The sequence below is a fragment of the Balaenoptera physalus genome (assembly GCF_965194825.1).
Source record: "Balaenoptera physalus genome assembly, chromosome: 16".
In the NCBI taxonomy this organism is placed as follows: domain Eukaryota; kingdom Metazoa; phylum Chordata; class Mammalia; order Artiodactyla; family Balaenopteridae; genus Balaenoptera; species Balaenoptera physalus.
The window spans coordinates 12,571,807-12,583,881 of record NC_138898.1 but is presented as its reverse complement, the minus strand read 5'-3'; the positions used below and the strand labels follow the sequence as shown (position 1 = coordinate 12,583,881).

General features: G+C 51.4%; 1 protein-coding gene across 2 annotated transcripts in view; it reads right to left on the bottom strand.

The window, feature by feature from the left end:
* PREX1 (phosphatidylinositol-3,4,5-trisphosphate dependent Rac exchange factor 1) overlaps positions 1-12,075 on the bottom strand; it is a 192,380-nt gene that overhangs the window by 111,932 nt on the left and 68,373 nt on the right. For both annotated transcript variants that reach the window (XR_014254955.1, XM_082430786.1), the window contains exon 2: positions 142-213. Coding sequence is in view for 1 of the 2 variants with exons in the window: in XM_082430786.1 (XP_082286912.1) it covers positions 142-213 (72 nt within the window). In the remaining variant the exon portion in view is untranslated. The remainder of the gene's footprint in view (positions 1-141; positions 214-12,075) is intronic.

Sequence of the window (12,075 nt, the reverse complement as noted above, 5' to 3'; positions counted from 1 at the left end):
GGGAGCAAGCCATTGGGAGGCCAAAGGCGGCTGCCCGCGGGGTGGACCCGAGCACCCTCTGAGAATCACCCGGGAGGAACAAGGCAGCTCCACACACAGCGGCAGGGACAGTCGGGAACGGGGCCAGCCCCGGGTCCACACCTTGACGTTCTCCTCCGTCAGGCCCTTCTCCACCGAGTCCGCCGTGTTCTGCCGGATGCGATGCAGGAATGCCTGGAGGAGAGAAGCAGGGAGAGGTGAGCGTCCACGCCTCCAGTTCCCCGGAGGTGGCTCGAAAAAAGGGTTACAAGTTCAAATGCCAACTAGGCCCTGGGAGGCACCACGATCCAGGGACGTGGGCAGGAAATAAGCAAAAACCTACTCTGCCCTTCAGCCAACATGTGTTTATGAAGCATCTACTCCACCAGGCTCTGCAGAGACCAACACAAGCCCTGCCCTCAGGAGCTGCACTCACACCTGCTTCATCACCCGCAGGACCCTCTCAGACTACAATTCATTTTCCTTTTTTTTCCTCTTGCTTAAAAACTTAACTTCTAAATAATAACCATTCACATGGCTCAAAAATCAAAAATATGAAAAGTCTCCTTTAGCGCAGGCCCCATCCATCCAGCCCTTCCCATCCCCCATGGGATCCACAGCTCCTAGTGGCTTATGTATCATTCCAAATAAACATACACAGGTTGATCAAAGGGTACAAAGTTCCAGTTATTGGATGAATAAGTTCTGGAGATCTAATGTACAGCATAGTGATTATGGTTAATTATACTCTATTATATACTTAAAGTTGCACTATGGTGGTAATCATTTAGCAATATACAAATGTACTAAAGCAAGCTGTACACCTTAAACTTACACAGTGTTACATGTCAATTGTATCTCGATAAAGCTGGGGAAAAAAACACAAATATATTTATGTATATACATACACATATATACACACACACATACACATATATTCTTTTTTTCCCCTTTTTACACACCAAGAGATAGCAGCGTACACAGGACGCACTGCACCTGCTTTTTCCACTTAGAGATCTCCCCATATCATTACCTGGGGAGCACCGTCATTCTCTTTTCACGGCTGCCCAGGATCCTAATGTATGGACAGACCACAGTCGTTCCGCCACTTTTTTCAAGGGCTTGGAACAGAGAAATCATTGCTCTCCTCTGTGATGTGACAGACGATAAAGGCGGGGCCTGGCAGGGATCGTGCGGAACAGGCGAGCACACGTCCATCGAAGCGGGGCGGCTACTCGTCCCCTCCAAGTGCGGCCAGGTGGGAGGCCAGCAGGCCCAGTATCACCAGATGTTCCGGGTTTGCGGGTTTTTTTATTTCCCAAGAGAAACCAGAAATTAGGATTTTTGTTTTAAAGCAAAGTCTCCCAGCTTTTAAATGGTGGCAAAAGAGCCATCTGTTTTTGTGAGGAACTAGGTTTTAGGGGTCAAGCATGAAAGTGGAGCGACCAGAGTGGGGGGGTGCAGCCCCTCCACTGATGAGCAATGACAGCGGCCTGGCACTGGTGTGGGTGGGACAGAGCAGGCAGAGGACAAGCCACTGAGAGATCCCGTGGACAGGCCGGGGGAACAGAACAGACATGGGGGAGGGGAGGAGGAGATGGGAGCATCTGAGGGAGACTGAGGCCAGCCCCGCTGACAGCAAACTCTGCCGGGTTTGCCCTGACTCTAGGGCTTGTCCCCAGGTTGACCACATGGAGTCCCCTGCGAAAATGACTTCACGGTCCACTGGCCACGATGCGGCATGGTGGCCTGTCAGTCACCTTCCCTGCCATGGGTGGTTAGAGCAAAGGGGAGATCTCCGAGTGGGGGGAGGTGGAAGGGACAGCCCAGGGTGGAGGGAAGCAGGGGCAGGCCAGCAGACAGGAGGTTGCTGGATCCTCTCCCATCACGAGAAGGGACGTCCATGGATGTTATGGGGAGCCGGCCACCTGCAGACTCTGCTTTCCTAGGAAGAGGTGCGCTGACACTCCACATGGCAGGTCACAGAGAGGAAAGTCAGGGACACACAGCAAAGCGGCCCTACCTCTCTGTCCACACTCACCGCAGCGTGTTCTCGACCAGTCCCTGCAGCCCAAGTATATATCCCCAGCCTGGACTTAGCTGGATTTCTGACAACTCGACAACTCCACCTGGATGTCCAAGGGGCATCTCAAATTAACGCATCCAAAACCTAGTTCCTGAACTTCCCTCCAAACCCACACACCACCAAGCCCTTCCCAGCCTGAGGAATGGCATCTGTGCCTTGCAAGTGCTCCAGCCAAAACCCCCCCGTGTCGTCCTCGACCTCCCCTCTTTCTCTGACACTCCATTTCCATCCATCAGCAAATGCTATCAGCTTCACCTTCAACGTGTATTAAACATTGGACCACTTCTCCCCACCTCCTCAGCCACCCACCTGGTCCAAGTCACCAACACCTCCTGCCTGGACTAATGCAATCACCTCCTCCCTATTCCTTTCTCCACACACACAGCCAGAGGGATCCTTTTAAATATGTAAATCAGATCCTATCAATCCATGGCTTGAAACTCTCCATGGCTACTCAATACACTTAAATAAAAAAAAAAAAATCCACATCTTTCCACAGCTCCAGGTCCCCATGACCTGTACTAGTTAATCTCTTTGAACTCACCTTCCAGCATTCCACCCCCCCACACACCTCAATAATCTTCAGCCAAATCTTCAACCCCTCTATTCCTTCCACCTGCCAGGCACATCCCTACCTCAGGACCTTTGCACATGCTGTTCCTACCTGCAAGGATATTCTCTCCCAGCTCTGTCCTGGGCCAGCTTTTTCTCATTCATCAGACCTTAGCTCAAATGTCACCTCCTCCAGGATGCCCTCCTTGTCTTCATGCACTTATCACTTTCTCATCTTGCATTAAGAGTCCATTTGTCAGATAAAAAGACTAAGATTAAGCAGTCTACACCAGCGCCTAAGGGAAAGACCAAAATAAGAAGGGAGCATGGCTGGAATGAAACATTTATCCCAATCCAACAACAGAGGCCAGATTTGGAGACTAATGATTTGGGTTTAAACTGCATTCCTCCTCCTTCGTGTGGTGTGACCTCAGGAAAGTGCATTAGCCTCTCTGAGTCTCAGTTTACTCTTCGCAAATACGTAGATCATAGTAGTGCTGTCGTCCTACCTTCCAGAATGTACTAGGATAAAGTGAATGGGAGCTCCATGAGGACAGGGTCTGCTTCCCAGCTGTACCCCCAGGGCCTAGACTAGTGCCTGGAACACAGTAAGCCCTCACAAATCAAAGGAAGGATACAATTTGCCTGACACAGTGCCCGACACATGGCAGGAACCTCAACTCGGGCTACTTGGAAGCCTGATGATCTTTCTCTTTAAAGGACAACGGGTAGAGGGGTCAGGAGACAGGAGTTCCTAGAGGATGTTTTAACAGGACCTGTGATGCTGCCGGGAAGTCCAGCCTCCAGCCTCCAGCCTCCTCAGACAGGAGAGCGACAAAGGCAGCCTCACCCAGCACCGCCGGGGAGAGCAGGAAGCTGGGAGCGCAGCACGGCTGGCCTAGATCACAGCTTCCTGTCCCACTTTCTCCACAAGAGCTCGGCCACCACTATTGTGCTGGGACAATGCGAGCCTCGGGCCACCCACAGAGGAGCCGCAAACAGGCTGGTGTGATGGGCATAATGGGCAGCTCGTGACCCGGAAAGAATGGGCAGGCAGGGGCTCTGGGCCCAGCCCTCGTGCTGCCCACGGCATGACTGGCTTTTCCAGGCGGCGCCAATGCCCTCTGTGCAGGCAGGATGGTGAAAGGGACCCTCCGGGGTGACTCCGTGTCCAAACCTTGACAGCTTTGGAACACTCGGCCAAAAGCAGCTCTCATCTTGGAAACCTCCCTTAGAGACAAGCCCGTTCTGAGGGTTTCCAGGGCTGCCTGAAACTCTCCTCCGGCCCTGGAATCTTTGTCCATGCCGTGTCCATGCCGCACCCCTGCCTGGGCCGCTTCCCTGCATCTGGCCAAGTCCGCCTCTTCTCTTTATGATGATGATGAAATACGTCAAGGAGCCAGAAAAGGACAGAGGAAAATTTAACAAACACCCACAAACGCATCGCTACCTAGTTTCAGCAAATCTTATTAGCATTATGTCAAATTTGCTTTAAGCCATTTTCAAAAAGAAATTCATCAAGTCTGGAGGAGGTGTAGACAGGGAAGGGCCACGAGGAAGCCCTCAGGGCGGGGGCTGGAAATATTCTACTTCTTGATCTGAGTGGCGGTTACACAGGCAAATGCGTACGCAAAGCCTAATCAGTGTGCACCTAAGATCAGTGCACTTTACCCATGTACCTTGTAAATATTAAACCTCAATGGAGACACAGGAAGAAAGGCATCATTACAGAGAGAGGTGAGCTACCTGTGCACCTGCCCATCCTGCAAGGCACCCACTGCCCTGGATATGTGGTCCTCACTCCCACACATGCCTTTGCCCACTTACCAGGCACGTGTGAATTGAGGAGCAATGAAGAATACCGTTTTGCGTGCTTACGACATTTTTATAAATGACGTCCTTTCAGCAACTTCCTTTTCTCACTCAACATCACATCTTCCACCTTTACCCACATCAATACGTGCACTTGGCAACGCCTGCTGCGCAAACCCCACCCACATGCCTTGGTTCTTAGCCCTGGGGTGCACCCCAGCACCATTCAGCCACCAGCACCCGCTTCTCTTGGCGTGAGGACCCTCTCTCACATGCAGAGCAGGCTGCAAAGACAGACGAGGACTGAGGCACGTGAGGGCCTGCTTCCCGGAGGAAGCTTCCTCGAGGGCCCCAGGGGCCCGCACTGGTCACCTGCTTGATGACACACCTTTCTCAGCTGCCTTCCCTTCCCTGCCTCACTCCCCGACTCTGCTATTGGTGCTCCCTGGGGTGAACCCCCAAGGAAACTGCTCAGCCTTGAATCAGTCTCAGGATCCGTTTCTGGGGAGCCCCACACTAAGACCTCAAGTTGTCCATTTCATTGCTGAGCAGATGTAAGTAACCACTATCAGGCTGCAGATGTTTAAGTTGTTTCAAATGTTCTCTCTATAAATGATGCTGTGATGAAGAGGCCCACGGGGGCTCAGGTGCTCAAGATCCTCTAGGCGCACCTGAGTCTCCTGAGCACAGGTGTGCAAGTTCCCCCAAGTGTACACCTAGGTATGGAATGGTTGGCCGTAGATTAGAGACATGTTCAACTTGACTAGTTAATGACAAATGGCTCTCCAACGTGATTGTACCAACCTACACTCCAACCAGCTGCGGATGGGAGTTCCCACCATTCCATACCCAGAACAAGACCCACATGCTCTCATTCGTTCATGCAACAAACATTTGCTGAGACCTGCAAAGTCCCGACATGAGTTCATTGCAACCCCCATGATCAGCTTTCAGCGTAGCTATTTTGGTCCCACTCTACAGATGAGAAAAACTGAGGCTCATAAGTGAAGTAACCTAACAGAAGTTACGCAGCCAGAAACCAAGAGAGCTGAACCTGAGCCCAGGACTGTCTGGCTCCTGCTTGCTGCTGGGAGGAGGGGACCAGACAGGCTGCTCATAGAGCTCCTAACCCAAGTGCCTTCATGGTCCCCAGAGCTCAGAGCTGAACAGGAAGACACAGCATAATTGATTAGTGATGTCTCCCACGGCATGGGAAGGAGAAGAGTAGCAAGGTTGTGCGTTTGCCATGTCCAGCGAGCTCCAACTTGACTGAGAAAGCCAGAGGGTGAGAGACACAGGTCTGAGTTCAAACAAAAAGTTGGTGATAAGCCACAGTTCAGAACCAGGTCTCCTGATGCCAGGCCAGCCTTGTCCCTGCCCCACTTTGCCTTAGAGCAGTGGTCCTTGACCAGGGGGGGTGATTTTATCCCCCAGAAGAGATGTGACAATGTCTGAAGACGTTTTTAGTTGTCACAATTGGGGATGTGGGTGCTGCTGGCGTCTCAAGGGTAGAGGACAAGGATACTACTAAATACACGAAGATGTATCTGGTCCCAAACGTCAGTAGTGCCAATGCAGAGAAACCCTTGCCTTAGAAGTGGCTCTTACTAAAACCTAGGAAACAATCCGCTCCCTTCTACAGCCGACAAGATGCTGTAGGATAAGGGCCCTTCCTACCCCACTCGGGCTTACTCTTTCAGGTGCAGCCGTGCTGGCTCCTTTTTGTTTCCTGAACACACTGACCCTGTCCTCCCGCCCAGGACTTTGCCGTTGCAGCTCTCTGCCTATAAAGCCACCGCTGCAAGATGTTCAACTGGCAGGGGAGCCCCCTCATCAAGGAGGTCTCCCTCTTGGACTCCGTATAAAGGAGGGACTCGCCTCACTCCTCACAGCTGTCTGAACCCTGTTACCCTTCACAGAATTTATCACTATTGGCAGCGCTCTTATCAACTAAGTTTTGTATATATTTGATTGTTCGGTAACATCTTCCCCAGAGAGTGTCCACCCTCTCACAGTGGAAGATGGTTTCGTTCACTGCTGTCCCCTTGCACCCAGAACACTGTCTGACACATAGTAGGTGCTCAAGAAACATGTGGAGGAAAGGTGGGAGAGAGGGAGAAAAACTGAGGAAGGAGCCCCAGAATAGGCTCCAGAAGTAACAGGTACAGAATTGAAAAGTATATTAATAATAATAATAATAATAGATTTACTATTTTTTAGCAATTATTATCATACCTTACACCTTTGGACCTTATTATGTGACAGGTGCTACTCTAAGTGTTTTACTCCTCAAACAATCCTAGGAGGTAGGTACTATTATTACTGTGCCCATTTTACAGAGGAGGGAACTGAAGCCCAGTGTAGTGAAGAGATTACCCAAAGCCTCACAGCTAGTAGGTAGCAGAGCTGGGCCTCAAACCCAGGCAGTCTGGCCTGAGGATAAGTCTCCAATCCATTCCCAACATGCATCCGCAGTGAGTAACTGTACACAATAAACCACATAAGCATAAGACAGATAGCAGCTGCCCTTTGGGGCGCCCCTGGGGAGGCTCCATCTGTCTGGAACCTGTAGCCACAGCCTTGGGAGGATAATTCTCTCCCTGGAGATAAAAAGGAGGGAAAGAGGCCTCGAAGGTACTCTCTGAGATGGATGCCAGCAATCTGATCACTAGGAGGAGAGGGCCCGCCTGCCGCCAAGGACATCCCCGCCTCGGCTGGGGTGACCTCATCAGACATATGGCGAAACCTGAGAGGGCCAGGGGAATGGCTAGAAGTAGGGGAGGTGGGGGCAGGGCAGCCCCCAGACCATAACAAGGACAGAGAAAAGGGGGTGCCCTGAAGACCCCAAACCCCTACGTGATCTGGGTGGCCCAGGGTCCAGGGAAGCAGAGTGTCATAGAATAGCCTTGAATCCAAGTAATAATAATAAAGTAACAATAACAACGGCAGCAGGGGCTTTTTGAGAGCCTGCACTAAGCAGCCCCACACAGGCCAGAGCTTGGGAAGACCCCCAAATGCGCAGACTCCTACAAAGCCCAAGTGCTATGCTTCATCCATTTAAGTTCTGAGCATTTATCCTACAGGAAAAACTAAATCTCACATGTGGCATCAAGATTTAACTTTAGTATCTGATTTAAAATTCTAATACTTAGGGTTTAGTTAAATTGTCCATCTTGACAAAAGGACATCGTGCTAAAAATGGTTTGCAGAAATCCATATAATGATACAGAAAGACTGTTAATGTAACTCTAGGGGGAAAAAAGCCAAGTTACAGAAGAGTACATAAAATACAGTCTCATTTTTGGTTAAATTATTTCCACGTAAGCATAGAAAAAAGAAGTATGGAATGAAATACCCTAAACTGTGTGAGAGTATGGCCAAGATTACTAGCTGTTGCCCAATATCTGGTCTCTCCTTTTCCAGATTTTAGAATAAAGACTGTATTTCCCAGCTTCCCTTGCAACTAGGTGTGGTCCCATTACTAAGTTTGGGCTCGGGAGGTATAACTGGATGTATTACATACGACATCATGGAAGTATCCTTGTAGATGATGGGAGGAACGGGCAGGGATTCTCTCTTGCTATTCCTCCTTCCTGTTGCTTGGATAGCAAATGTGATGCCTGGAGGTCAGGCAGCCATCTTATACCATGAAGTAAAAGCCAGGGGTTGAAGAAGATGGAGCCGCAATACAGAAGGAGCTTATGTCCCTAATGACAGTGGAGCCAACATATCTATCCTGGGCAGCCTATAAGTCAGTAAGAAAGAAAATTCCCTATCATTTAAGGCACTGTTTGGGTTTTATCACTAGCCATGGAACCTAATCTGAGAGTGGAATTAGAAGTAATTTCAATTTTCTCCTTTCTTCATTTCTGTTTTTTTCCAAATTTCGACTTCCAAATCAAAAGTCATTTTGTAACATAAATGTATGGTTTCCTTTTTTAATTTTGGACAGGAGAGGTTACTACACGTACCAGGCTCTCACCCCAATTATCGCTTCTTCAGCATCAGGAAGACTAGTCTGCATTTTCCTCCTGGTGGGCATGTGTCCCCAGGTGGAAAGGGTAGTGCCCACTGGCAGAGATGAAACCAGACACATGTGAGATGAGAAGGCTGCGCTTCCGCAGTGGGGCCTCTGAGCTGCCCACCCCTCCTTCTCCGTGTTGACTCTGGAAACCACCAGGCTCCCCAGGAAGGTGCCCATACTGGCCGAGCCCCCCAGGAGCTGGCCTGGGGCGGAACATAAGAGCTTCCCCCACCCGCAGCCACTACCACCACCCAGGCGGAGATTAAAAACCTCTCCACTCTATTCTCCGCAAGCACCCCCTTTCGTCAGGCCTATGCCAGGAGCACAGAGCCACTGGCCCAGAACTAGCTTTCCCAAGAGACCCAAATTTCAGATTTGAGATGTCATCCCCAAGGAAGGTTACCTACTCACACACAGTCCTACCTGAGAGGATTGAGAGAAGATAACGTTTCTGTTACAACTTCAAACTTCCTCCTTTACATCACATCTCACATAGCACGTTATGTATCGATAGATCATGATATTTTATAGTAATAGCACAAATACACTGCCTTGTATTGTGTCTTCGACAGACTTCCGTTTCAGCACTAAAAATGAGCCTCCCGACCGTTCTGTGAACATCCCAGGCACCGTCCTTACCGTCCCACCTCAGGGCCTTTGCATGTGCTGTTCCCTTTTCCTGGAAGACTCTCTCCAAAAATCTGCAGGGCCCCTTGCTCACTTCCGAGAGGCCTTCTCCCACCACCCGCTTTAAAGCAGAAGCCCACCCTCCCCCCTCCCCTCTTATCCTTCTCTATCCCCGCTACAGCACTGGCCTCCGCCTACACGGATCTACATCTCTGCTTGTTGCTACGCGTCCCCTGCAACATCAGCTCCAGCAGAGCAGTGGCTTGTTCATACGGCATCCACCTTGCGGGCCTGACCAACGCCTGGCACAGAGCAGGTGCTCAGTAAAAAGGGCTTCAGCGGGCGACCGGTGACCAGCCGGCCTATCCGTGGTAACAATCCCATGAGGTATGTTGTGAGTAGCCCCTTTTTAGGAAAAAGGAAACCAGGACATGAATCACCAACGGGGCTCTGGAGTCCGACGGTCGAACTTTGTGCCTGGAGCCCCACCCTGCCAGGTGCTGAAGTAAGGATTAAATGCCACACTGCAGGTCAACAATCCGTTGCCTAGGGTCTCTCCCCACCCCACGCAGGGACCCCCAATCAGGCTCGGTGCCAGGCTCACAGGAGGTGCCCGGTGAATACATGAGCATGGAAAGGGTGGGCACTTTTAATTCCATGTCGCCCCTGAACAAGAAGAGGCCCCTTCCCGCCAGCCTCTGGCCACAGGCGGTACCGTTCCTTGGACCTACAAAAACACTGGGGCCCTTTAAAAATACAGGTGTTGGTCCCAAATACAGAAAGAAAACTCTGTTGTCAAAATTATTAAATCTTGATTTAAATGTCTGCAAAGCATAACCTGCGTCAGCACATCAAGTACCAATCCGTTCCCCTCACAGCTGCACATACGGGGAGCACGGCGAGCACGGGCATGTCTTAGTAGCTTTACCACGACGGGGGCCCTGGGCCGGCTCGCCAGGAGCAGACCCTGAGACAAAGATCTGAGACAAGTAGTTGACCTGGGAGGTGACCTTGGCAAACGCAGGCAGCGGAGGGGAGAAGTGGGCCCAGGAAGAGAGGGCAGCAAGTGGCCGGGGTGGACCATGGGGGCCCAATCCCTTTGAGGCACCCTGAGAGCCAGAGTGGTCACCTCTGAGCGATCCCCGGGGTGGGGCGAGAGGGGGCCGAGGGAGCCGGGGCATTTATACACCCGTCCTGTTGGTCACTGGCTGGAGGGCAGGAGGCAGGGCGCTCATTCACTGGCACTTCCAGTCTGCCCTGTAGGTGTGGAAGCAGCTCGGTTGGCCAGATAAAGCCACCCGGCAGAGCACTGCAGGTACTGGCAGTGGAAGTCCAGCTGCAGTGCCCTGACTGGCTGCGGAGCCAAAAGGAGCCTCCAGAAGAAAGAGGGCTTAGGGCCGCCGAGGGTCGGGGAGCGGCTGTGTCTGCTCCAAGGCACAAGGCCAGCCTCTGAAAAACGAAGGCTGCACCAGCTGGTTACTGTGACAGAGGGCCTCCCAGGTCAAACTGATGTTCTCCTGGTCTGCACTAGGATGACCCGCCTGGTTGTGAAATACTTTGGTGACTGGCAACATCTCTCAGGGTGCGGGGGCTGAGGTCAGAGGAGGTAGCTGAGAAGCCGCGGGCAAGCCCAGTCAGACCTGGAGGGGATTTCGCACAGCGGCTGTGTCACAGGGCATCTGCCCATACCCACCATGAGGCCACAGCATCCCAAGGTCTCCTCCAGCTCTGAGAAACTCTCCCTTCTCAAATGACAGAAGGGTCCTGCATCTCTTAAGGCAGCAGTATATATGAGAAGGGCTGAGCTTCAGAGGTTGGAACCGGCCACCTGGTTCAGATCCTGCCTTTGTTACCTACCGCTGTGTGACTTAGACTAGTGACTCCACCTCTCTGTGCCCCATCTATGAAATGGATGGGGATACTAAAGTTACTGACACCACAGGCTACCATGCGGCTAAAATGAAATACTACAGGCAAAGTGCTCAAACACCAGCTCTGCCACTGACAGGCTGTGTGACCCTGAGCAACTCACTTAACCTCTCTCTGCCTCAGTTTCCACCTCTGTAAAATGAGTACACAGGATTCCAATGAGGATTACAGACCCTAATACAAACAGCAGGCACTTTGAAAGGTGCCTGGTACACAGTAAGTGCTCAATCAAGCATCAGCTGCTATAACCTCCACAGCCCCATCTCGATCTGATAGGGAGACAGACATGAACACACTGTGTTTCTTAAGGAAGCTTCTGGAATTGGAGCAACCCCATTTATAGACCTCCTACTATGCGCCAGAGACTTTTCCATTTATCCTACGTTATGTTGACTTGTTATTTGTCTTTTTCATCCTAAAAACAGTCCTATTATCAACGGCTTCCCTGGCTCCGGGGTGAGACGAGGGGGAAGGCTTTACAGACTGCATTGTGCCACCACATCTGCCTGGCACCATGCAAAGCCGTCCGCTGCTGCCACCGCACCTCGCCACCCTGCTCCACCTGCCTGCCAACCGCATGACCTCAGAGTCACTGAACTTCTTCCTCGGAGCTTATTTATTCGTCCAAGGAAAAGAGGCAGTTGCTGAGGCGTAAGCAAGATGATGCAGGTAAAAACTAACTACGAAGACTTCCTGGAAGAAGTGGCACAGAAGCGGGGTAGAGAGAGGTGGGCTGGACTATGCAAGGGAACAGGAACTTGCTTATAATTGTCTTCTCGGGGGAGAAGGCTGTCACCAAGGACCACCCACGCCAACAAGCATGACCTGGGGCGTACTGTGTGCCAAACATGGAGCTGGGCGCTGGAGACACAGACATGACCTTGCCACGGGGGGATCGATTACTCCTGAGCTCACCTGTTTACTCAACGCTCACTGCACACCTACTGTGGCCAGGCACTGTTAGGAGCCAACGACACATCAGTAAATGAACAAATCAGACCGAATCTGCCCTCATGGAGCAGTGGCG